This window comes from Dipodomys merriami, unplaced genomic scaffold (genome assembly GCF_024711535.1).
Source record: "Dipodomys merriami isolate MVZ:Mamm:240054 unplaced genomic scaffold, mDipMer1.0.p SCAF_16, whole genome shotgun sequence".
Lineage (NCBI taxonomy): Eukaryota > Metazoa > Chordata > Mammalia > Rodentia > Heteromyidae > Dipodomys > Dipodomys merriami.
In genome coordinates, this window is record NW_027202937.1 from 29,221,111 (window position 1) to 29,248,824 (window position 27,714).

At 40.6% G+C, this 27,714-nt stretch overlaps 1 protein-coding gene across 2 annotated transcripts in view; it reads right to left on the minus strand.

Annotated features, from left to right (window-relative positions):
* Window positions 1–27,714, minus strand: part of Dsp (desmoplakin) — a 52,377-nt gene that overhangs the window by 15,520 nt on the left and 9,143 nt on the right. For both annotated transcript variants that reach the window (XM_070024611.1, XM_070024612.1), the window contains exons 2-14: window positions 22,044–22,146; window positions 19,063–19,211; window positions 18,540–18,714; window positions 12,718–12,846; window positions 11,789–11,839; window positions 10,137–10,298; window positions 7,854–7,958; window positions 6,661–6,756; window positions 5,896–6,021; window positions 5,228–5,380; window positions 4,149–4,303; window positions 2,295–2,421; window positions 1,253–1,454 (exon numbers count right to left, since the gene is read on the minus strand). In XM_070024611.1, coding sequence (XP_069880712.1) covers window positions 1,253–1,454; window positions 2,295–2,421; window positions 4,149–4,303; window positions 5,228–5,380; window positions 5,896–6,021; window positions 6,661–6,756; window positions 7,854–7,958; window positions 10,137–10,298; window positions 11,789–11,839; window positions 12,718–12,846; window positions 18,540–18,714; window positions 19,063–19,211; window positions 22,044–22,146 — 1,733 coding nt within the window. The remainder of the gene's footprint in view (window positions 1–1,252; window positions 1,455–2,294; window positions 2,422–4,148; window positions 4,304–5,227; window positions 5,381–5,895; window positions 6,022–6,660; window positions 6,757–7,853; window positions 7,959–10,136; window positions 10,299–11,788; window positions 11,840–12,717; window positions 12,847–18,539; window positions 18,715–19,062; window positions 19,212–22,043; window positions 22,147–27,714) is intronic.

Below are 27,714 nucleotides of genomic sequence, written 5' to 3' on the forward strand. Positions count from 1 at the left end.
TTTTTCAACCTATCAGACATGGACATGTGGCCCGAAGGGTAGAGTGCTAGCCAAGAGAGCAAAAGCCATACAAGAGTGCAAGGCCCTGAGTACTGGAGCACACCACATACATACACACACACACACACACACACACACACACAAGGCCCTGAGTACTTGAGCACACCACACACACACACACACACACACACACACACACACACACACACACACACAAGGCCCTGAGTACTGGAGCACACCACACACACACACACACACAAGGCCCTGAGTACTGGAACACACCACACACACACACACACACACACACACACACACACACACACACACACACACACACACACACACACACACACACACACACACACACACACACACACACACACACGCCAGATAGCTAATGAAAGAGCTTGCTTTCTTTTCCAACAGAGCATACAGAATGATTCACAAGCAATTGCCGAGGTTCTCAACCAGCTTAAAGATATGCTATGGTATGGAGAAGGCTTCCCTACCACCTTCATGTGTTGGAACTGGTCTCTAAGTTAAAGCCTCTAAGAGGTGGAACCTCAGGAAAGTTGATGAGATTATGGGGCACTTTTTGAGATTATGAGAATATTCTTAGCCAGCAAAAATGGCCATTTTTTGAGAAAAGGTTGTCTCTGCATCTGTGTCTATGTCTGTGTGTATGTATGTATGTGTTGGTCCTGGGTTTGAACTCAGGGCCTGGGCACTATCCTTCAGCCTTTTTGCTCAAGGCTAGTGCTCTACTACTTGAGCCATAGCTCTACTAACAGCTTTTGGGTAGTTAATTGGAGATAGGAGTCTCAAAGACTTTCATACGTGGGCTAGCTTTTATCCTCACTCAATTCTCAGATCTCAGTCTCCTAAGTAGCTAGGAAAACAGGCATGAGCCACCGGCACAAGCTGGATTAAGTCCCTTGAGACTAGGTTGGTTCTCAGGAGAGTGAGTGATTATCTCTAAAATGAGATACTTCACGTATTTGGCTGACTATGTGCTGTTTTCCCCTTTATGCTTCTACACTGAATTGTGTTGCACTCAGATCTCTGAGTTATGGTGCACTTTCCAGGCACCATAACTGTGAACCAAACAAACCTCTTTGCTTTACTAATTACCCCATTTCAGGCTTTTTGTTATAACAATATAAAACATGACTGTGATACAATGTTTGAAGAAATGTTCTAAAGCTAGTTTTATACAAATGGCTCTCTTTTCCAAATCATCCATGTAGCTGACCTGTCTGGTGCTGGGGGTGGCCGGGGAGCTGGATGACCAGGGTCTGGTAATGCTTCTGAGCATCGGTGAACTGAGACTGCATCTTCCGCTTGTCGTCATCTCCAAACATCTCAGAGCCTTGGCTGTTTCTGATGAATTCTTGGTAATGAAGCTCAAGGTCAGCTATGGTCTTCATGTAATCCTCCTGCCGCATCGTTTTCAGCTAGAAGTCAGGCAGAGAAAGTTAAGAAGTGATTTTGCCCTTTCTGAGCATCCCCACTGAAAAATGCCTCCACTAGATGGAGCTTGAGGCAAATCTTGTCATCGGACTGTATTGAAAAGTCTTTTAGAGTTCCATTACTGTTCCTACAAACCACAGCAGTGGACTGTCTTTTTTTTGTTTACCCTACAGAATACTTTTTCTTTAAACAAAATTATTTAGTCAGAAGTCCTAAGTATAGAGTAGAGCACAGCAAAGCTTTGGCTACAAAGAAGACAGGCTTAGGAGAAACCCCCAAAGATACTCATTCTGTACACCTCTCTTCATTTGACTTTTTTTGTCACCATCCCTTTAACCACCTAGGATTCTTCAGATCACATCTGATCTAGAGTAACTAATACTTTCAGTATTCTTCCAAGAATTCCATCAGCCTTTGCCTATAGTATCCAGGGAATCACTTAATACCTAATTTTTCATGATCTCAAAGAAGACTAGGCGCCAGAACATTGTAGGCCCACTTTGCTTTTTTTCCACAAGTACTTCTGGCTTGTCAGTTCACTTCATTTAATGTTTCTGTTTGTCTCCCAGCCAACCATATGCCAATTCCACTTCCTGTTTTTTTTACAGGGCTAGGGATCAAATCCAGGCCCTTCCACATTCTAATTTAGTGCTCTACCATTGGGGCTACACTCCTACCCCCCTCTTGTTCTATTAGACAGATCATAACTATGTGGAAGGCTGAGTGGTCTCATTTGATAAGATGGCAAAGACCCAGTATCTGATGAGGTCTTCCCATCAGCAGCACAGCAAGCCCTCCAAGCAGACGCGCTCCTCACAACATACCTTGGCAATAGTCATGGCCCTGATTTTCTCAATGTCGATCATGCAATAGTGCCAAGACACCAGACTCTTCATGTTGATGTAGAGCTGGTTCCACAGAGCCAAGATGGCTTCATAGTATTGCTCAATCCTGGGATGCACAAAGGGAAAGCAGTCTGGAGTCAGACTTTTATACTTCTCTACGCAACTTCACAAAAACCTAAAATGATCCCTTATGAAGTAAAAGGTCTGTGTATAATTTTCCAGACTTTCAATATTGGTACTAATCTGTTCTCCAAAAATACAGCCAGCATCTTATCTGCACTAGTATAGATTATTCAAATCATTTTGCTTAAGACATGCAGTATTATTTTTGTTATTGATGTGTTGTTTATCAGCAACAATTGTGTGTGTGTGTGTGTGTGTGAGAGAGAGAGAGAGAGAGAGAGAGAGAGAGAGAGAGAGAGAGAGAGAGAGTATCCTGGGACTTAAACTCAGGGCCTGGGCATTGTGCTTGAGCTTCTTTTGCCCAAGGCTAACACTCTACCATTTGGGAAGCCCCTCCTCTGGCTTTTTCTCCCCAATAGTTAACTGGAGATAAAGAGTCTCACAGACTTTCTTGCCCAGGCTGGCTTCTAACAGTGATACTCAAATCTCAGCCTCTTGAGTAGCTAGGATTACAGGCATGAGCCTCCAGTGCCAGGATATAGCAACATTTATTTTTTGGGGGGGGTCCAGTCGTGGGGCCTGAACTCTGGGCCTGGGCACTGTCCCTCAGTTCTTCAGCTCAAGGCTAGCACTCTACCATTTGAGCCACAGCGCCACTTCCGGCTTTTTTTTCTGCTTATGTGGTGCTGAGGAATCGAACCCAGGGCCTCAAGCATGCAAAGCAAGCACTCTACCACTGAGCCACCTTCCCAGCCCTACAGCAACATTTTTATTGACAAATGTCTAATGCAGCAGGGGAGATGAATTATGTGTCTACAACACTGAAAGTCTGATTATGGGGACAGAAGAACTCATCACATCTCTCTCGCTACTCTGTGTTTCCATACTAAGCAATTTTTTAAAAATCTATTAAAAAAAAGAATGTTCTCCCTATCAATGAACTAATAATGGTATTGAAGGCAACTTAAATTTATAGCTATGTGTAAAATGACCAACTTGCTAAGAAGGAAGAAACTCCAAGTGCATGATAAGTTTTTTGGGGGCCTGAACTCTGGGCCTGGGTGCTGTCCCTCAGCTCTTCAGCTGTCGACTTGAGCTCTACCACTTGAGCCTCAGCCCCATTTCCGGCTTTTTCTGCTTATGTGGTGCTGAAGAATCAAACCTAGGGCCTCATGCATGCAAGGCAAGCACTCTACCATTGAGCCACCTTCCCAGCCCCAAGTTCTATTCACTCTAACCTCCTACATGGCAACGTGTTATTTTTTTTCTTTCTTTATTACTTTTATTGTGCCAGTACTGGGGCTTGAACTCAGAGGCTTCTGCCCTTACTTGGTTTTTACTCAAGGCTGGCACTCTGCTACTTGAGCTACATATCAACTTCTGACTTTTGCTGGTTAACGAGATAAAAGAGTCTCTTGGATTTGTCTGCCTGGGCTGGCTTTGAACTAGAATCGTCCAATCTCAGCCTACTAAGCAGCTAGGATTACAGTCATGAGCCACAGACACTTGGCTGGCTGATTATGATCTTCTAAACATAATCACACTGTTTTCAAAATTAAAGTGCCAAAGTAAACCTGACCTTCAGAAAGGTTCTCTATGGAAAGTGATTATAGTAAGGAAGTGTTCGTTTAAATTTCTTGTCTGACTAACCCACCCTCCTTTCCCTCATTTGCATTAGGGCCACAGCTTTTAGGACTGTCCACAACTTACTTGCAAGAGAGGTCCACGGCCAGTGGGTTGGGAGGAGGAATGAGGAGTCCCACGGAAGGAACAAGCATGTCCACGCCTCCAGGTCCTGTCACATACCACTTGCTGCGCTCATTGTTGTCCTTCAGAATACACTCATCCCCTTTGTGCACAATTTTCTACAAGGTAAACAGCTCCATGATTTGGCTTTATTTCTAAGTGGACATGTTTATCTTTTTTCTCAAAGAAACAAAGAAGAAAGCATGCAAGCTGGTAAAGTTCTTATTTTTCTCCCTTAGATGAAGCTAATCACTATAAAAACTCATAATATGGATTTTTTTGTGATATTGCAGTTTGAACTTGAGGCCTTGCACTTGCTAGTGGCACTCTACTACTGAGTCACACCTCCAGCGGATGCTAAATAATACTGATGTTTTAAATAATACACTGGAACCTACAGGGTGTGTCTATAAAGTCAGCTATGCTGTAAGCCAATTAGAGAAAATGACTTTTTGAAAGTAGCCTGGGGGGATCCACCTGGACAGAAGGAAATCCTTTTGGAAAGCAAAACCTCACCCTATCATGCATCTATTTCTGGAAATTCGTGTTTTATATATTAGACTTTGATTATGGGGAGGGAGAATCACTGTATCACTTCCTCTGAAAATTTTAGAACAAAATGGAAATATTCTAGTACTAGTCTCCAGAAAATAAATAAATAAAACTCCAGTATCTATAAACAGTTTTGTTCATAAATTAAGCCCAGCATCTATATAGCTTCTTAAAATGGCTACTTAGAGGCTTGGAATATAGCTCAATGACAGAGCACTTGCCTAGATAGAGGATAGGAATCCCCAGCATCACACTCACACACACACACACACACACACACACACACACACACACACACTTTTCAATATATAACTATGACTTTGTAAACTGATACAAGAAGCATTATTGTTTACACATTTCAATCTGCATTTATATTTACTTCATATTGATCACTACAGTAAGAAATTAAAATGTTCTTAAACCACTTCTTTAGACTTTCGTGTAAAGAGGACAACTTTGATATGCATGCATCTGAATAATCAAGTACACACCTGATCCTGTTTGTAGTCACAGAGAGCCCTGAGAATGATGGGTTTATTGCTCCTGTAGTCTGGGTTCCTTGGTTTCAGCTGCACAATCTTCTTGGACTTGTTTACCAAGTTCTGTACCTGCCGCTTATACTCAAGGATTTTCTCCCGTTCTTTCTACAATTGCAAATCAAATCTGATTAACACAAATTCCCTGTGGATTTCAGAACCCTTCAAAGGACAATGATGCACATCAGAGGATGTTACAAATGAAATACATTGTCCTTGCAGTAGCTGAATGTAATAAGCCACAAATTCCTCAGCAGGGAATATGAGAACTTTCCATGATAAGCCTCTAGAAGCTATGTGGCGTTGAATTAAGTCTGAGGGAAAGAATATGTTTGTGTGGAAAGCCATGTGGATAAAACATTAAGTTTATTTTTTTTCAAGCTATTGGTATTCTTACATTTTTTATTTTCAGCAAGTTATCCAGATACTGAAGCAGAGGTCCTTATCAACAGTTGTTGGTTGTGCAAAGAATTTTGTTTTAAAGAAAACTATTGGAGGATGAAAAGAAATGTTGACTTGGATCCTAAGTATGTACCATACAGTGACACCAATGGCTGTGTGTGGAGATGAGTTAATCTTCCCCTAGGGGTGGCTGCTGAGGTCTGGGAGTAGGTAGTAAGTACCTCCAGCTCCTTGATCTGCTCCAGCAGGTGCTGCAAGGGCATGTTCTTGTCACAGGGGTACTTCTTCCTGATGGAGTCCTGAAGGCCCTTCAGATAGGCTTCAGTAGAATGAGCCTCTTCAAAAAACTGTTAGGAGATGAACACAATCCCATGTCAATAAGAAGTCATTTAATAACCAAAATCATTATCATACTTTGGATCATGAATGTGTTCCCAAAGCTCATGTGTAGAAGGTAGGGTTTCCAAGTGGTACTGCTGGGAGGTGGTGAAACCATTGGGAGTATAGGCCTTAGGGGAGACCTTTATTAGATCATTGGGAGAGGACCCTCAAAGGGGATTACAGAACCTCGGTCCCTTCTTCTTCTTCCCTTTGTTCCCTGGCTGGTAAAAATTAAATGGATCTTTCCTGTCCAATGCTTCTACCATAATGTGCCACCTCATCACAAGCCTAAAGTAATGGCGCAGCAATCATGGACTAGAACCACCAAAGCTGTAGCTCAAAAGGACCTTTCTTTCTTTATAAGTTAATTATCTCAGGGTATTTTGCTCTGGTGACAGGAAGTTAACTAACTCAAGCATTTAGAAGTTCTGCTTCAAGGACTATCGTGCCTATCTTGGATTACATGATTAAAGGAAAACTTGAGAGCACAAAGTATTTTTGTATGTGGAAGCAGGAGACTGAGTTACTGACTGGGACCAGTTTACAAATCTAAGTTCCTCAAAATAAAAACCAATAAGTAAGATCTATACAACAGGTATGCAAACCTGAAAGTAGGTGGCATTTTCTTTGAGATGAACATCAATGCACTTGGTGATCTGCAGAATCCAGCTCCACTGTGTCTGCAGAGTGTCCATGTATGCCTGAAACAAGAAAGTGTCAGCTGCCCATTCCCACTCAGTATACAAAGGTCTATCCCAGTGTGTTCAGGGATAGACCTGTGTGCCTGATAGAAGCCATCATGAAATGCCTTTAAGCTGATTCAAAGTAGAGAAATATTTTGTCTAAGAGTAAAAATAGAATTTCCCCAAGGAGAAGTTATAAGGTGGGAGAAACTAAAGTCTCTAGTTTTTACAATAGCAACCATGAGGACCATTGGTCAAAATGCAGACCAATGCAGACCAATCAACAGAGTCCCCACTGGGACAGCATTGGGTTAAGGGTCCTTTTGCCACATTTGTTTCTACACATGTATAAGATTATGGGTATGTATGAGGCATCCACACAGAAAGAAGGCTGTTGGAGCTTATGACAGTGACTCTTACCAACTCACACGGATATTTCCACTTAAGAAAAAATATGGGCCGGGTGCTGGTAGCTCATGCCTGTAATCCTAGCTATAGCTATGAAAGAGGCTAAGAGCTGAGGATTGAGGTTAAAAACTAGCCTGCACAGAAAAGTCTGTGAGACTCTATCTCCAATTAACTGGTAAAAAGCTGGAAGTGAACTGTGGATCAAGTGGTAGGGCCAGCCTTGAAGGGAAAAAGATAAGGGAGAGAGCATTCTAGCCCTGAGGTCAAGCCCTAGCACAGGCACAAAAAAAAAGAAGCAATATGGCCATACCAATGCTATTACCTAATGCCAGCCTAGAGTAGAATCCACAGAAGTCAGCAAACTGATTCCTAAGAGCCACATTGGGCCCACTACTATTATTTGTAAATAAAGTTTTACTGGAATACAATTCAATCATTCATGTGTCTCTGGGTGCTTCTGTCACACAATGGGAGCTTTCCCTTTCTGAAAGAGACCAATAAGGCCCAGTAGTATAAAATACTTTTATCTGGTTTTTACCAAAAAAAAAAAAAAAAAAGGATATCAATTCCCAACCTAGGCTGTTGACCCCAAACTAGAAAATAAGCTTGCACAGTTTAAAATGGAGAAGCCATTCATCTAAAAAAGCCTTACTTTATGAAAATTTCCCAACTCCTAAAAAAAAAATTAAACATTCCATGACACTTACCTCAATTTTGTCTGAAGCTGGATGCTGATTGAGAACAAGTTGGTCACTTTCTTGTTTCAGCTTGTTGAGCTCTTTTTCTTTGGCTTCAAGTTGACTCATACGAATCTTAAAAAGAAAGAAAAAAAATCCCTTGAGAGCATGTCCCCATTAGGTTTTGGCCACATTATTTGGAGAAAACATTGCATTTTAGAAATGAACAACATCAAAGACTCATGTTTTATTTGTCATAGCATATTTAATATAATGTATTTGTTTAGTAGTACCAGGGTGAAGAGTCACAGCATTTTTAAGGCTGGAAAGCATATTTGGGATCAGACAGGACATCTGCCCACAGATCAATAACATGGCCAGTCCAAGACAGTTCATGCAAAGTATGAGAGCTGGCTCAGTGAACATACCTTACTGAAAATGCTAGGACCAGGACTGTTTCAGATTTGGGATATTTTTGTTTTCATATTTTAGAACATTTGAATATACATGATGAGATATCTTGGGGATGAGCCCCAGTTTAAACATGACATTTATGTTTCTTCTACACATAGCCTGAAGGTAATTTTGTAAAGTATTTATGGGACACCTGTGTGTTTAAATGCCACCTGTCACATGAGGTCGAGTGTGGAATTTTCCACATAGGGTATCATGTCAGCACTCGTGAAGTTCCAGATTTTAGAGTACATTAAATGTCAGATTTGTGTATGTGTGTGTGTGTGCGCACGCGCACGCACGTGCATGCACACGCGCCAGTCCTGGGCTTGAACTCAGGATCTGGGTGCTATCTTTGAGGCTTTTGCTCAGGGCTAGCACTCTACCACTTGAGCACAGCTCCACTTCCAACTTCTCTTTTTCTTTTTGCCTTTTTCTGGTGGTTAATTGGAGATAAAGAGTCACACAAACTGTCTTGCCCAGACTGTCTTTGAACCAAGATCCTCAGATGACCTCCTGAAAAGCTAGGATTATAGGCATGAGCCTATAATTTTTGAATTATAGATGTTCATCTTGTTCTGATTCCTAATTCCATGTTTTCATCTACCATTCTACAGTTCTACTCTACTCTAGGTTACCTGAGTAAATTAATCTCACACTACCTAAAGAATCATTCTTCTGGGATATTTAACAATGTACTTGGGGAAAAAAAAGTTATTTAGCCCAGTGCAATGATGTGTGTTTTTGTTGGTGGTGGTGGGTTTTTTTTTTTTTGGGGGGGGGCCAGGTCGTGGGCCTGAACTCTGGGCCTGGGCGCTGTCCCTCAGCTCTTCACCTCAAGGCTAGCGCTCTACCACTTGAGCCACAGCGCCACTTCCGGCTTTTTTTTTCCTGCTTATGTGGTGCTGAGGAATTGAACCCAGGGCCTCATGCATACAAGGCAAGCACTCTACCACTGAGCCACCTTCCCAGCCCATGATGTGTGTTTTTAATCCCAGATACTCAAGACATTGAGGCAGAAGGTTCACTTAAGTGCAGAAATTGGAGGTTAGCCTGGGCAACAGAGAGAGAGAGACCCTCTTTTTAAAAAAAGAGAGGTAAGGGAAGTAGAAAGGTGGCTCAAGTGGTAGAGTGATAGTCTTGAGCTAAAAAGCCAAGCAAGAGTGCACAAGGCCCTAAGTTCAAGCCCCAGTACCAGCATTTAAAAAAGAGAAGAGATAGCCAGGCGCTGGTGGCTCATATCTGTAATCCTAGTTACAAAGGAGGCTGAGATCTGAAGATTGCTGTTCAAAGTCAGCCCAAGTAGGAAAGGCCATGAAACTCTCATCTCCAATAAACCACCAGAAAACCAGAAGTGGCACTGTGGCTCAAGTGATAGAGCCCTAGCCTTGGGCTAAAGAGCTGAGGGACAGCACTCAGGCCCAGAGTTCAAGCCCCTTGACCAACGAGAGAGAGAGAGAGAGAGAGAGAGAGAGAGAGAGAGAGAGAGAGAGAGAGAGAGAGAGAGAGGGAGGGAGAAGGAGAGGGAGAGAGGGAGAAGGAGAGGGAGAGAGGGAGGGAAGGGAGAGGGAGAGGAGAGGGAGAGGGAGAGGAAGAGGGAGAGGGAGAGGGAGAGGAAGAGGGAGAGGGAGAGGGAGAGGGAGAAGGAGAAGAAGAGGGAGAAGGAGAGGGGAAAAATGTGTCTGTCCTTTACATGTACTAGCCAGCTCTGAGAAAGGAATGTTTTTTTTTTCCCCAGACTGAATTACAAGTGGCCAGTTAAATTATTAAAAGGCCACTCATATCTCCCACCCTCAAAACCCCCAAGGATTTTGTCCCCAAGACCGGCAGCAAATGCCTACAACAACTGGAACAGCTTACAGAGAAGGCCTCCTGTTTCTGAGCAATGTTGGTATTCTTGTCACTCCAATCATACAGCAGCTCTTCCTCCTCGCAGTCATTGATCCACATGATCTCGCGAGATGTGGCCTGGATGATGCTCTGTAGCTGACGCAGATGGTCCATCCTCTCAAAGGATAATTTCTGCAGGGCAAGTTCAAAAGACAATTAGACAATCGGCATACCAGGGGAGAGAGTTCTCTGCAGACTTCATTGGTAAACCTAGGTGAGGACTTCCTCTACCCAAACTACCCTGGGAATAGCCGAAACCTAGCTGGGGCGTCCACTGGCCACCTGGTATGGGAAAGGACCCACCCAATTTGATGACTGTAATTTTCAATTCAAATAGTCTTATCCCAGAGGGTCTCTTTTTTAATGTGATGCTAGGGATAGAATCCATGGCCTCCCTCCAACTAGGCAAGTACTCTACCACTGAGCTACATCCCTGCTCCCCAAAGGTTCTGGCCTCAGATAATGCTATTTGGGGCTAATAGTTTTAGACAATAAAAGTGAATGAAACATTTTCTACTCTCTCCTTTCCTTACCAAAATTTTAACGTACATCAGTTATTATTTACAAAGCAATGCTGCCAACAAGGAAATGTTGAAAAGGTAAAAATGAGGCACAAATAGCTGGATACTAGGAGCTCTTGCCAATAATCCCAGCTAGTCAAGAGTCTGAGAATTGAAGTATGAAGCCAGCATGGGCAGAAAAGTCCTTAAGACTCTTTTTTTAAATTTTATTTTCTTATAAAGATGCTGTACAGCAGGGTTACAGTAAGGTTATAAATACATTTCTTGTTGAGCATTGTTACCCCCTTCTTTGTTTTTCTCCTACTATCCTTTTCCTCCAACCCCTCAAATCCTCCCCCGCCCCCAAGTTGTAAAGTTCATTTCCAACCTTAAGACTCTTATCTACAAGTAACCAGCAAAAAGTCAGGAGTGGAGGTATGGCTCAAGTGGTAGAATGCCAGATTTGAGCAGAAAAAGCCAAGCAAGAGCTCAAGACCCACAGTATAACCCCTAATATACACTACACACACAAACACACATACACACACACACACACACACACAAACACACACACTCATGTGTGCACTGTAAAAGGAAAAAAGAGAAAAGGAAAAAACACTTTATAGGAAAATGTGTCCCTTTTTAGGTTTTTTAGGTTTTATTTTTAATAATAAAGATGTAAACATAAAAAAAGAAAATCGACTGACTCTTTACAATTGACTTTTTTCTCTTTTTTTTTTTCTTGGTCCTGGGACTTCGGGAGCTGGGCACTGTCCCTGAGCTGCTTTTGCTCAAGGCTATTGCTCTACCACTTGAGACATAGCTGTATTTCTAACTTTCTGGTGGTTAATTGGAAATGAAAGTCTCACAGATTTTCCTGCACAGGCAATCCTCAGACCTCAGATCTCAGTCTCCTGAGTGACTAGGATTAAAATTGATTTCTAAAGGAAAATTGGCAGTAGTGATGAAATTACAATCCATGGCACAGAGGGAAGAGTCTTTCTGGGATTTGGATTGTGACATCAGCAGGTACCCTGTCTTCAGGAGGTATTACGTATTTAGGGAACCTAATCTGAATCGAAAACAGAGACTACACACAAACATCAGAAGAAGTAGACTTACCAGCAGGTTTTCGTATTCCTCCTCCAACTGGTAGATTGCAGATTTCTCACGCTAGAAGACGAGACAAACAAGGTAATTATTGAATTCCCTTTGTGGATTTGCATGAAAAGAGCATCTCTCCTACACCTTCATTTTTTGTAAGGTACAGGCCTCAGACCCCTCTCTTTGCTCTACAAAGACTTAACCCACAGGGTCCTTTTCCCAAGGTGGTCTGAAGCAATCCTTCACTGTCCTACACAAAGTTAAATTAAGACCTATCACTGTCACTTCAAGAGCTGCTTGTTACAAACTTTGTTAAAGTTTAAAAATACAATTTAAGATGCTCTAGATCTTTGAGAAATGAGGGAAACTGTTGACCAGGCAAAGTGGACAAAATTAAGGCCAAAAAAAGAGCCATATAAGTAAGGATGAACAGCTTTGATCTCACTGAATGTGATGCCAACATTCAGAGAGATCTCTGGGTGTGGGGGTAAGATGGGGGAAATCACTTCTCATCAGACTGACAATATAGTGTCTTTCTTGACTCAGCTCCAAAGTTAACTTAATATCAACCAAGACAAGTGTCTGGATGAGACGGGATTTCCTTCAGTAGAAATGTCTTAATAACCACTTAGAAAAGGATTCACCAATAACATAAACTACATGATAGTCAAAGTTTCTTTACTGGAAGTGATGTTCTGTTCTCTGCAGAAAGGGACTCCCTTATAACATACCCCTCACCGAATACTTAGAAACTACATCATAGGAGTGCCCACTTGCCCCTAAACTTTAGTTCAACAACTCTACCAGGAACCAATATCTGATTGTACTTCCCCTATATAAAATGGAATTTTTTAAAACTTCCAATTTCTTGGGAGAGAAATTAAGAGCCTACTATTCCAGATGATAGAGTAATTGCACAATTCTATGGTATGAAGCTGAAAAGGTACCAAGTCAGCTTTAATTTTGTCCAGCTGCCAGCGGTAGTCTCCAATGGCATTGTGAATGCTCCTGTGGCTGTTGATATGCTGCTCCACGGAGGCCAGGTCCACACCCCATGCAACCATATCCATCTCCGCCTATGTTTGGAAGACAAAGAGAAAGAGATGTGCCTTTCATTGTCACTTGTCTATAACTGGCTCATTTCTCTACAGCAACAGGCATCAAAATACCAGGGGACATAAATAGCTCTGCTTCAGATAAAACTAAAGATGGACAACCAGCTATTTGGGAGGCTGAAATGAGAAGATCATGTGAACGCAGGAATCTGAGAGCATACTGGGTAATATTGTAAGCCATCACCTAAAAAACACTTAATTTTTTTAAGGGAAACAAAATCATACTAAACTAAAAATGTAAATATAAAGTATGTTAGAAGCTAATTTTTTTTAAGTTTAAGAGTCTCAAAAAGCTAATGGAAGAAGGATCAAATAAATTCTTCAACATGCCTCATTTGAAAATGGGCTGAGAAAGGAATACAGAAACGAGTTCTTTGGGAGCTAGAGAGCATAGCTCAAGCAGTAGATAGAATGAATACCTGCTTAGCCGGCTCCAAACTCTGAATTCAGTATAGCCAGAAAAAAAAAAAAAGTAAACTCCTTAGAACCTAGATTATGCCTTCTTAAAGAGAAAAATTCTACACGTATGCATGCAAGTATGTGTCTGAACAGATTTAACATATATATATGATTATAAAATACCAGTAGATAATGCTTTATTCAATCCGCTGTGTGTGTGTGTGTGTGTGTGTGTGTGTGTGTGCATGCATACTGCTACTGGAGCTTGAATTTGGGGCCTGGGTGCTGTTCCTTTTCCACTCAAGGCTGGCTCTCTACCACTGAGTCACAGTTCCACTTCTGGATTTTGTTGTTGTTATTAATGTAGATAAGCGTTCCAAGGGCTTTCCTATCCAAGCTAGTTAGTTTCGAACTCAATCCTCAGATCTCAGCCTCCTGAAGTAGCTAAAATTACAGGCATGAGCTACCTGTGCCTGGCAATTCAATCATTTTTAAATGTGCATTTAAAAAAATCACTCATGAGACACATTTGTGCATTGCTTCCTAAGCTAAAGAGCTATCCTCAAAGTTCGTGTCACTGTTTCTTTCAATTATTATTATTTTTATTACTGGAGATCAAACCCAAGGCTTTGAAAAATAATGCACTGTAGGTAAGGATGGGAGGGAAAAACTGGGAGAGAGCAAAGGCAGGAGCGACATTTTCCAAAAAGAAATGTACTCTCTACCTGACATTTCTAGCTGTGACCCCCTCTATACATCACCTTTATAATAACTATAACAATAAAAATTTAATTAAAAAAGAAGATTGCTGCATACCTGTATACTGGCAGCTCATGCCTATAATTCCAGCTACTCAGGAGAATGAGATCGGAGGATCTCAGTTTAAAGCCAGCCCAGGCAGAAAAGCCCAAGAGACTCCATCTCCAATTAACCAACAAAAACAAACAAACAAAACAGAAGTGATAGTGTGGCTTAAGTGATAGGGCATCAACCTGGAGTGAAAAAGCCAATGCAACAGCACAGGACCCTGAGTTCAAGTCCCAGTACCAGCACCACAAAAAAAAGTTACATAAAAATCAAACATACTTTCCCACAAGTTTCATTGTGGAATAAGTTGATTATATCATCCTCCTTTTGTATGAGCATGTGTAAATTTCCAAATCACCTTTTACCATCTGTAAGACAGGCCAAGGGCAAACATTCCAGCCTGGATGGCAGCAAGAACAGAAAGCAATTGTTCTAAGCCATATCCATGTTCTAGTACACTTGGCAGGGCTTCAGAAAGGGGAGCTCTTTCAGACTCAGATAACTGAAGGTTACTAAGGACTTTGACCCTTGTCTCCTGCAACTGCTCCAGCTTTAAAACAGAAACAGCAGGTTCATGCACACGGAAGTTAGTGAGATGACTGGCTCCAATTCAAGCTGCCTATTACCAGCCAGGTGTATGCTATCTGTCTCATCCATCAGCAGAATCACAAATCAGGGATATAAAACAAAAACCTGGCATGGGAGATGTGTGCGCCTGCCTACAGATTGTACTTCTCTGACTAGGGTGTGCTTATCAGCAGTGGCTTCACTGGGTCTCCTAGGATCAAATAAAGAATGCTAACTATGTATGGAAGAAGAGGAGGGAAAAAAAGAATTTCAGGGAAATCCAAGAGCAGTAACCCAACAGCTTTTAGTTTGTTAGAAACCATGAGAGATACCTGCCTGATATCATGAAAGGATTGGTCACCAGTGGGTCTCTGTTAGAAAACAATGATCTAAAACTTAGTCTACGTGGTAAGGTCATTTTCTGAAATTAAGAAACACTGAACCTTAGCTGAGCACTGGTGGCTCACATCTGTACCCCTAGCTACTTAGGAGGCTGAGATAGATGTTCATGGTTCAAAGCCAGCCCAGGCAGGAAAGTCTGTGAAACTCTTATCTCCATTAAACTGTCAAAAAAAAGCAGGAAGTGGAGCTGTGTCTCAAGCGGTGGTAACAGTACAACCCTTGAGCAGAAGGTGTTCAAGGACAGTGCCCAGGCTCTGACTTCAAGTCCCAGAGAAAGCACAAAACAAAAAATAAAACAATGAACAACAACAACAAAAAGTCTTGTCTAAGAATGGTGGAAATTTTGTTGTTGATGGAATTCTCGTTTAGAGGATGGTAGTGCTGCTGGGTAGGGACTGAACCTAGGCACTACCACTAGACTACAACCACAGTTCTAATTTTGTTAGCCTGTCTGGTCTCAAACTCATGATCCTCCTGTCTCTGCTCCCTAAGTGCTAAGACAACATCCCCAACCCCTTTCAGACAATAGTATGCTATGTAGTCCAGGTTGGTGTAAGTCAAAATTCTCCTGCTTCAGCTTCCTGAGTGCTAGGATTACAAGTAGCCACCACCACACCCACCTCTCCAAAGTATTCTTTACAAAGCTACACCCAACATGAATAGAGAAAATGACAAACTATGAGTTGTCATTTTATATAGCTATCATACTGTCTTAGGAAACATCAAGGGATATGATGTTTCATGATTACTTTGGCTCAAAGGTTGGTTTGCCTGCCATCAAGGATCTGTAAGGTACAGATCAAGCTCGTCATCTCAAGTCTTCCTTTCATAGGACCAGAGCACCATCCTCTTTTCTGCTCTTAAGCAAGACTTCACTATAGCTCCTTGAGGATTTGACACATATCTTGTTTCTCATAGCAGTCATCTTCAGGAAAAATGTATTTATTTATATGCATATTATTTATGTATATATACACATGTATATAGATATACAAATACTGGGGTTTGAACCCAGAGCTTCATGCTTGCTCAGCTGGTGCTCTACTATTTGAGCCATACCTTTAGCCCTGTTTTTTTATGGGCATTTTGGAGATCAAATCTCAAGGACTTTTCTTTTTTTTTTTTTTTGGTGGGGGGGGGGGGTCCAGTCGTGGAGCCTGAACTCTGGGCCTGGGTGCTGTCCCTCAGCACTTCAGCTCAAGGCTAGCGCTCTACCACTTGAGCCACAGCGTCACTTCCGGCTTTTTTCTTTTTGCTTATGTGGTGCTGAGGAATCAAACCCAGGGCCTCAGCCATGCAAGGCAAGTGCTCTACCACTGAGCCACCTTCCCAGCCCCTCTCAAGGACTTTTCTGCCTGGGTTGTCTTCAAATTTCAATGCTCAGTCTCAGCCTCCAGTGCAGCTAGGATTATAGGTGTGAGCCACTGGCATCCAGTTTTATTTTTACACAATTTTTGAACCATCAGTTCCTGGAATGATACATACATATGTATATGTATGTATATTTGTATATGTGTGTGTGTGTGTCCTCAAGAAATGTGTATTCAAAGATTTCAAGGGAATCTAAGTCAGTTTATATTTAATTTCTGAAATGTCACTGCCTTTTATCCTCTATGCACCCCATTTTCTATAATAGTTTAGTCTTTCGAAATAAATGGTGGGAAGGCTGAAGCAGGAGAATCCTAACTTTAAAGCTAACCTAAGGTATATATCAGAACTGTCTTTAAAAAAAAAAGAGAGAACGAGGGAACAGATGACACTATACAGAAGGAAATGTACTCATTACCTGATGCACGTAAATGTAACCTCTCTGTATATCACCTCTACAACAACAGTATAGTAAATTCTTTTTTAAAAAAACTAAAAATATAAAACTAAATAGAATAAAAGGTTAGCTGAATAAATAAATGAATGCTTAGTGGCAAAAGTACTATTTAGAGAGAAAATATTCAAAGGAAAAGAAAAAACATACAGGGTCAATTGTTTTGAGATACACTACAACTATATATGAAAATAACATGAAGAATTTCAATGAAAGCTGTTGATTGATACGAGGTTGAAGGGAGGAGAAAATGAAGCAGTTTCTACTTGGGGTTGGGTACTAGCGAGAGTGAGATGGGCTAACAAGGGGGAAATAGGATGAATTTGGTCAAAATAGATTGTCAACCTATATGGAAACAAAACAAAATGAAAGTGGGGTGAAATTGTATTAGGAAGCAGGGCGGGGGGTAAAGGACAGGGTTAGAGGAATGAGATTGGTTAGTTGCAATACATTGTAAACATTCATGAAAATGTTACAATAAAAGCCCCACTGAATAGCTAAAATATGCAAATAAATATAAATAAAAGAAAAAATACTCAAAACTTTGCTTGCCTGTGGAGACTGATTTGGGATGATCACTTTAAGCCCATAAGTTTGAAACTATCCTGAGCAACATAATAAAACCTGATCTCCAAAAACAAATGAAAATGTAAGTGGCTGAGAAATCTTAGAACTGGATCCAGCTAGAACTAATCAGCCTCTCTTACATTCAAAAACCACATTACATAACCGTGTGTCCACAAAGTATCATTCTAACACATCCACCTTCTCAAAAGGAGGATGGTTCATTAGTAAGTAGTAGGTTTTCATTATAAAATTCCCATCTAGGTGATAATGGCATATTTCTACTGCCACCTGCTCATTACAGGGCATAATCACTACATAAAACAACACAACAATAATTAGCATTGAAAATGCTCTGTAGAAACTCCTGTTCTGGAGAAAGGATAAACACAGACTTCTATGCCATTATTTTATTTCACTCCCACACCAGTGACGTTGACACTTGCACAACCAGACAACTGACACTTCAGAACTACAAGGGAAGAAACTAAGAAGCCCAAACCAGAATATCCAGTTTGTTCTTAACTCCTCCAATTTGTTAGTAGTTTAAATAAACCCCTATGATGTTTTTCCTTTTTTTTTTTCACTTGGAGTTTAGTTTTGAAATAGGGTCTCCCCTGTTCCCCTCCTTGAGAGCTGTCCTGGACCTCAATCCTCCTACTTATACTTTCCATCACAACTGGAATGACAAGGCACACACCACTACATCCAGTTTTTTTTTTTTTCTGTTGAGATGAGTAGATTTTCAAACTTTTATTTTTTTGTCCCAGCTGGCCTGGGACAGAAATGCTATTGGTCTTTGCTTCCAGGGTAGCTAAGATTATAGGTGTGAGCCTTCGCTGTCTGGCTCTTCATTTTCTAAGTATCTATCTGCAATATGGATGAGGTGGGCAAGCCCTAATGCAGAACAAAGAAGACATGTAGCACAGAACAGCAAGTGGAAGTCATTTAGCACAGAATAGCGAGTGGTTGCTGTCACTGGAGGACCAGAACACCATGAGTTATCATCAGAATACTGGGGTTGACCCACCAGCCTCTGCATAGCTGTGTATAGCAGGCTTGAGGGTCACAGAACCATCATGGTGTTGCTTACCCTTTGCTGTCTCATCCACCCCAGACATTCACCAGTGAGTCTCTTGGTAAACTCATCCCAGCCAGAGCCACTCTGACAAGTGTAGCCTCCACCTCCTTTCGAGCTGGCCCTTCGGACCCGAGGGACGCTGATGGCCTTATAAAGAGCTCGCATTTGCTCCTGGAGCTGGAGCAGCCTGAAAGAAAAGGAAAACAATGTTAGCATTGCAGGAAAACAAGTGTGGGACAAATGTCCCCTTATCTGGGTCTTCCATAGGTCACTGTACAGGTTACACATGTTTTATTTGATGGTATCGTTTCTTTACTCCATGATTTGGAACCTGACAATCTCCAAGACATTAATTCCTGACAAGATGCTCCAAGGCAGCAATACAGAAATGGTCTACCTTTGCAGGACAAGGGGTTATCCTTCGTAGCATGTGTGCTACCTCCAGAAAAAGATCCGGATCACAGGACTAAGCAACAGGGTGTAAAGCACTCATCACAAGACCACTCCGATCCACACTCTGTTGTGTGGGTAGTACCTTTTCTGATAAGCGTCACAGGGCTGGCCCATCTGTCGCATCTCCCGGATCAAGCTGTCAGTGATTTCCATCTGGTCATTAGCCTGTGTGAAACACTCATCCAGTTCTCTACTTCTAGCTAGCTGTATTCCATCTCCATATTTCAGTTCCTGAGAGAAAGAAGTAGCAGGGAAGAAAACACATAAGACTGGGAAGAAAAGCCTCTTGTCTATTAGCAAAAAGCCAAAACTTTCTACTGTAAATGTAACAAATATATAATAAGCCCTTCTCCCTTTTCTCCTCCCTCGTAGAAAATTTCTAACTGAAACAATCTGAGATGAGGAAGCAGAGGAAGAAGGAAGAACTAAATTCTACGAGTGTCTCTAGTTTTCACTTGATTATTTGCTTCCCTTTGTTTCAGTATGCTAAATGTCCATCTTTCATAGTCGCATTGAGCCCTCAGTGAATGGGTATTTCACTGTGGCATAGCACAGTAACAGTAAACCAGATAAAGCCTTTTACGTACCAACTGAGACTTTCCTGCATCTTACAGGAAAATGAAATTTTCAGTTCTTAAAAAGAAGGCTTTTGAGCCGTGAGCTAGTAGCTCATAGCCATCTGAGAATCAAGGTTCAAAGACAGCACAGGCAAAAAAATAATCTATGAGACCCTTATCTCCAATTAATCAGCAAAAAGCAGGAAGTAGAATTTTGGCTCAGGTGATAGAGCACCAACCTTGCACGTAAAAATAGAGTAAGAGTGTGATAGACTCAGACTGGTGAACTATATCAATTGGACCTAACCACATTCCAATTTAGATGACGCATTACTGTTATATAAGATGTCACCAGTGGAGGAAGCTGGATGAAGGGTACACAGACTAAGCTCAACTATTTTTGCAGCTTCTTATGAGTCTATACTTATTAAGTAAAAACTTCTTTCCTTTCTTTCTGGCAGTACTAGGGTTTGAACTAGGCTTCAGACTTGCTTGGCCAATGCTCTATCACCTGAGCCATGCCTCTACCATGTTCCTCCCGCCTATATTTTTTCTTTTTCTTTTACTTTTCTTTTTGTCTTTCTTTTGTTTTTCTTAACCTTGGGGTCTATGCACTGTTCCTAAGGGTTTTTTCTCAAGACTGGAACTCTATTACTTAAGCCACAGCTCCATTTCTAGCTTTTCGGTGATTAGTTGGAGATAAAGAGTCTCAGAGACTTTCCAGCCCCTGATGGCTGGAAACAGTGATCCTCAGATTCAGCCTCCTTAGTAGCTTGGCCCACCTTTGCTTTAAATAGAAAATTTCCATGTCACTTGGAAGTTTATTCCAGAATTTTATATCTACTGCTTTCATTTGGTTTCTAGCCAAATAAACCTCAATTCTCTTTACAGAAATGTTAGCAATCAGGATATACTTTACTCAAACATGTTTTGCACTTCAATGCATATCAGTAGAAATAAGCTTTCAAAAAAATGATGCCATGTCTGGCTTTCGAATATGCACATATATCCAATCACTTCAATTGTGTCCAGAGATGAGCTGTGTTCAACATTAAGCTAACATGGCCTCCAATTTAGCTTCATGAGAGAGAGAGAGGCAGGCAGATAGAGAAAAACAGACAAAAACAGAGAAATGAAGAAATAGAGAGACAGAGAAAGAGAAAATATGTCTTTCTATGCAGTCAAGGCTGGCCTTGGAACAAAAATCCACCCATTATTTAAACTAAGATATGAGAACAATAAGTTATTCTTCAAACAGAAGAACCTATCAATTTGTTTAGCTAAACTCTACTTCAAATGCAGACTATTTAGAGAGTTTAGCAGATTCCAGATTCTAATCATCACTCTAATATTAATGTCAACACTGGAGAGACTGGAATCCAATTCCTTTGCTGAAAAGATACAATAATTCTTCTCCACTCTCTAGTCTGTTTTTAGCAAACTCAGATGAAACCCAAGTGCCACAACATATTTAAATGGGCACTTTACACAGCAAATAGCTGGAACCTGTGATTTCTACTCCCAATCTAATGACTTAAGATAGCTAGATTTCTTAAGACATATCATAATCAAAGCCAGGAGTATAGCTCAGTGGTAGAGTGCTTGCTTCACATGTGCGAGGTCATAGGTTCTATCTCAGATCCCTAAGAAATATGAAAGAAATTTTTCCTTAAAAATATGTCATAAGGTTCTACAATGCTTGCTTACTTTCCATAGTTTTATGTTTGTCTAGTAGAGTTGTTCTCTCAATACAGTCACTTTTCCAAAAGTGGACAATGCAAGGGACAATCCATCCCAATCTAGTCCTAGACATGTCAGGCTACATTTCTCAAAAAAATGTTGTTCAATTTCAAAAAGGTCTCATTAGTCTATAATAGAAATGTCTATGGCATGAGACTTTATTTGAAAACTAGTTCTCATGGTTACATCAGCATTACAAATAAGTTAAGATACACATCTGCTATGGTTTAAACACTGCTCTGGCTTGTCCCCTGTGAAATGGTAGTTGACATTTAATCCCTATTATGAAGATACTAAGATGTAGGACCTTTAAGAGGTGGTTAAGCTAGTCATGTGATCAATGGATTCACAGGCTAATAGGTCACCTTCAGAGAAGGTCTGCTAGGAAACTCCAGTTTGGCTAGGCCTCTTGTGAATTCCCTGTCTCTTCTGCGATTGATGCCTTTGCTGCCAGCAAGACCACCACCCGATGTGGCTCTTGATCCTAGACCATAAGCTAAAATAAACCTCTTTTCTTTGTAATAGACCCAGACTGGGGTACTGTATTACAATATGTATCCTTCTCTAGTCTATTCTGAAAAATATCCCAGAAAACAAAGACAATATCCCCTCTAGTCAATTCTGAAAAAAGACCATCTCTAACACAGTAAGTCTAAGAAAGAGGTCAGAGAACAGGATGTACAATCAGGAGAGCTGAAAGCTACCAGGAACCTACTAGAGCATGGATGAAACTTTGCAAGAAGCACCCAGAATAAAGAAAGCTTACCGGCTGTACAATGAGCTCTGCTCGCATCAGGCAGTCAGCGCAGTTCTGCAGAAGCTCCTGGATGGTGTTCTGGTTCTGATGTCTGGACATGGTGCCAGTTTGACTGAGGAGGAAAACACAAAGAAATCAGACATAAAATGGCATTTAAAAATCTAATGGTGAAATTATCTGAAACTTTCATATAAGTTGTAATAACAAGACAAAAATACTCCCATTAGGCTCTCCACCCAGATTACCCAGCTGTTAAGTTAGCATTGTGTTGTTTCCTTCTCTCCTCTCTGTTATGTGTATTTGTGTATATGTACCTTTGTTCTGAATCATTTCAGAGTTACAATGACCTGTTACATTTCAGCATACATTTCCTTAGAATAACAATACTTATTTATAAATCCACAGTGCAATTACTAACATCAGGGAATTTAAAAAGGGTATAACTATTTTCCAATCTTCAAAACTTTTTTTAAATGTTGCCACTTAGACGAATAAAGCTGGTTACAACTATTTTTTGTTTGTAGTTGCAAAAACACATTTCCAGTAATGACAGGAAGCCATTTCAGACTATTTATCAAGCCTTCCACTTCAGCCCACAACAATACACAATGCTATGTTCCCAACAACACAAAGGAAGCCCTCCTGAGGTCCAACGTGGAGTGTGGAGATTTCACTTGCAAGTCTACAAGAAGAGAGAAAAGCTTATTCTACAAAAGAATTGTTTGCGATCTCAGCCAACACCAGTAATGGAAAAGAAATCACAGTGTGAAGAGAGTGATGAAAATTCAGTATCTTTAATGCAAAAGCAAGTTTCTTTCTTTAAAAGTTCCTTCAATGAATACTTTTCTCAACAGTGAAGTTCATTCTATGCATCCCAAGTGTGACACTTTGCTGGAAGACATGGCAGAAACTTTAAAAAATGGTGGTATTGCATAAGGGTGTAGATGACAGTATATATTTATATACATATGTATGTATATAGTACATATGTATATATATATATAGTACATATTTATATATACATATGTATGTGTGTATATTTACTGTGTGTACCAGCACTAGGCTTTGAACTCAAGACCTTAGCACTAACCCTTTGCTTTTTCACTCAAGGCTCTACAACTTAAGCCACAGCTCTAACTTTAGCTTTTTTTTCTGGGTAATTGGAGATAAAAGTCTTACCAACTTTCTGCCCAAGCTGGCTTGAAACCTCCATACTCAGATCTCAGTCTTATGAGTAGCAAGGATTACAGGCATGAGCCATGGGCTCCTGGCTCCATAGATGTATTAAAGAATTTCATTGCTTTAAAAAAGGTAAGTTTGATGATGGGTGCTGGTAGCTCACAACTGTAATCCACACTAGTCAGGAGGCTGAGATCTGAGGCTCATGGTTCAAAACCAGCCAGGGCTGGAAAGTCCCTAAGACTATTACCTCCAATTAATCACCTGAAAACCATAAGTGGTAGTGTGGCCCAAAGTGTTGGTGTACTGGCCTTGAGCAAAGGAGCTCAGGGACAGTGCCCAGGCCCCAACTTTAAGCCCCATGCCCTACAAAAAAAAAAATAATAAAAAATAAAGGTAAATTTGTGCTGAAGGTGTAGCTTAGAGATAAAACATTTGCCTATCATATATAAGGCCCTGGGTTCAATTCCCAGCAATAAAAAGGAAAAAAATAAAAAGGTTTGAGAAATAATGGCCATGTTATACACAGATGGGTAGGCTCCCAAGAATGTGGGAACTTTTCCCACAGCGCCTGACCACACATCTTCATACCATAAGGAAGTACTTTCTTTTCCTGCCACCTCTTTGGGGTCCCTGCCTGCAAAGCAAGTCTCCCCAACAAGCCTGTACAAGCTGAATGTGGGTGAGGAACCCAGCCCTCCCTGGGAACCACTCCCAAAGGATGATACCAGCTCCTCCAGGCACTGCCTGAGCTGTCCACCCATCAGAACCATACTGGCCTCCCCCTCTGATCCACCATGAATACAACCAGTCTCTCCTCCACTCAGGTACACAGGAAATCTGGCATGCTTCTCAGGCTGCTGAGGCATAAGCTAGACTACACCCATTGTCCTAACTTGTTCAGAATTCCAACTACCTTAGAACACTTCCCCAAATGTACCTATTAGGTAAGAAACTCAAAAGACAAAGGAAACATTATTAAGAAATACAGAAACCTCATTTCTAATCCTAGAACAGTATGAAATTAAGAAGGTCCTTCTAATTGTTCAAGCCTAGTTGAAAAGTTCACACTGACAACACAGCAAGACCCTGTACACATTCTTAAAAAGGAAATTAGGAGGGCTGGGAAGGTGGCTCAATGCTAGAGTGCTTGCCTTGCATGTATGAGACCCTGGGTTCGATTCCTCAGCACCACATAAGCAGAAAAAGTGGAAGTGGAGCTGTGGCTCAAGTAGTAGAGTGCTAGCCTTGAGCTGAAGAGCTGAGGGACGGCGCTCAGGCCCAGAGTTCAGGCTGCACAACCGACAAAAAAATAAAATAAATTTTTTCAAGAAAGGGAATTAGGAGAGTCTTTCGTAATTGTGTTTGTTGCCTGTGTTGAAAGAAAATGAGTGCACCTTTTATCTGAAATATCTGGAAATTCTGTTCAGCAAGTTAGGTCCAAGAGCGATCCCCAACAAAGAATGCCAGTCCTGAGCACATAAATGACAGAGTTATCTCTTAGCAGAATGTAAAGTCAGAGTTTCTAAGTGATTTAACAAGGTGTGCCACTATAAAAACTATCATAAACAGAGCTTTAAGACAGAGGTAGTTAAGGAAAACTGGGTACAATAAATACAAGAACTTTGTACTAACTTTTCTGTGAATGTTAAACTATTCCAAAATAAAAATGTATTAAGGGGTGGGGAGGGATTGTAGTTCAATGACAGTGTGCATGCTTACCATGCATGAGACCCTGAGTTCTATCTCCAGCACTGTAAAACACACAGAGATAGGAAGTCAAGTTCAAGTGTGAAAAAATGTATCAAAAGTGTACATGAGAGAATTTTTTCTGATTTCCTATTTCTAGATATCAGCTGGCCTCTCTATGAGGAAAAGACTTTTCTCCTCTTCTCCTTTTCTCCTCTTCTCTTTGCCTCTCTGAACTTTTCAGAACCAGGCAATTCCAGATGCTGTTCATAATACTAAAAATTCCTTTGTGCTTTATTAAACGACTTGCATGCATTCACAACATGCCCTTGCTACGGCTGAGCATTCATGTATTACACCTTGTACTTTATAGGTTAGCAATTGTATGTGAAAGGGGTGCACAGAAATCTCATTTCTTTAAAGATTGAAAAAGAAAAGCTAAAAGAGCTGAAAGAATGAACATAAGCATCTCTTGTATTGTAATTTGTATGCAGGAAACAATATTCTCATTAATCAAATTTCAGTAACTCCTCTTTGCCCACAGATGATACATTCTAAGGCCCCCCAGTAGACACTAGAAACCCCACATGGTACTAAACCCTACAGTTTTTTTCACCTATATACATAGACACCTATGATAAAGTTTAATTTGTAATTACCAAATAAGAGGATTAACATTGATAATAGCAAAATTATAACAGTATATTGTAATGAAAGGTATTGGAAACTTCTGAACTGCTGATTTCTAGAACTTTTTATTTAATAATTTAATTGAATTTTAACTGAAACCGCAGAACGTGAAACTATGTGTACAGCTTGCTGTACACAATTTTCCTTTTTTAAGTAAGACCTGCTTATGCTGTCTTTCATCCTGACTTGAGACTAAAGTGTGAAAACAAAGGGAAAGGGAGCCAGGGGGCCTGTCTGGTGGTTCTGTCCACCACAAAAGGCAGATTTAGCCAACTGAAGCTCAGTGAAGAGAAAAAATCCACCTTGACATTTCAGTTTGCTTGTCTTAGCCTAGAAAAGAAGCTGCTCAGAGCTAGCTGTGTTTAAACCAAGGACAGCCTTAAAGCACAGGCAGAAAAGTTTGATCTACCTGGTCAGTCTCAAGTAAGTCAGATAAATCACCAATGCTTTGGGTGGAGTATAAAACCCTCAGTCTGAGAGTCTGAGGGTTGGCTTCCTGGAACACATGTAATTAGTGATAAGTTTCCTCTTGCACAGACATAGCACTACCATGTGTGAACAAAATAAGTTAAATAAATGTATCATTTGACTTAGGTATGTGTTTCAAAAATCTCTAGCTTCAAAAGAAAATCTCAATACTGCTAAAAATGGATGTTGGAGGTACGAGATTTAATATCATGTTAGAAATTGAATTAACATGCATCAAATTTCCTCTGTGTGTGTGTGTGCACGTGCACCAGGACAGGGCTTGAACTCTCGATTTGGGTGCTGTCCCTTAGCTTTTTCACTCAAGGCTGATGCTCTACCACTTGAACCACACCTTCACTCCCAGCTTTTTGTTGGTAATTGAATATAAGAATCTCATAGATATTTCTGCCAGAACTGGCTTTAAACCTTGATCCTTAGATCTCAGCTCTCTGAATAGCAGCTAGGATTACAGGAAGAGCCATAACATCGAGCCAAGTTTTCATTTTTAAATCTCATTTCAGTGGCATAGAAGATAGATGATAACATAGACTTTTTTGGAAAAAAAGGAAAACTATTTGAGGCAAATCTAACAAAAGAATATTGATTTCTCAGCAGGGATTGTGGCTTACAGCGCTTGCCTACCATACATGAGGCCCTGGGTTCAATTCCTCAGTACACCAACAAAAAGTAAATAAAATTAATAAAAATAAAAGGAAAAAATATAAATGTAAAAAGGACTATGGAGAAAAACGAACTTTACAACTTTGGCGGGGGTGGGGGAAATGGAAGGGTGGGATGGGAGGGCAGGGATGGGAAGGGGAAACAAAGTAGGAGGCAACAATGCTTGATAAGAAATGTACTCATTACCTAGGTCATGTAATTGTAACCCCTCTCTACGGTATTTTCACAATAAAAAAATTTTAATTAAAAATTTTTAAAAAAAGATTCAAAGAGAAACTTCTCAGAAGAAGAATGGCCAATAGCTGCATGAAAAATGTTCAATATCTCTGGCCACAAAATAAATGCAAATTGTGGAATTAACAATAGCCAATATTGGTAGGGATGTGACCTAAAGGTAACGTTACTACACTGCTGGTGGGAATATAAACTTGTTCAATGGTTATGTAAGTGGTTTTGAATAAATAAATATATTCAATAAACAGATGTAAAATTCCAGCTAGAAAAAGAAAAGGATTATTGACTTCTAAATTAGAATTAATAGTAATCTTTGAAAAAAATAACACATCCTTAAAAGTTTTTCTTTGGGCCAGGCACCAGTGGCTCACACCTGTAATCCTAGCCACTCAGGAGGCTGAGATTTGAGGATTGTGGTTTAAAGCCAGCCTGAGCAGGAAAGGCCATGAAACTCTTAAATAAACCACCCAGAAAACTGGAAATGGTGCTGCAGTTCAATCGCTAGAGCACTCATCTTGAGCTGAAGAGCTGAGGGACAGCACCCAGGCCCAGAGTTCAAGCCCCACGACTGACCAAAAAATCTATTTTTTCTTTGGTGTTTATATGTTTTATAGTGCCAAGGATCTAACTGAAAATTTTCTTTACACATGTTCCACAAGCACTTTACCACCGAGCTACACCCCAGTACAAACTTTTTAATTCTTCTAAAATTGTTTTATCTTCAAACTCACAAAGACAA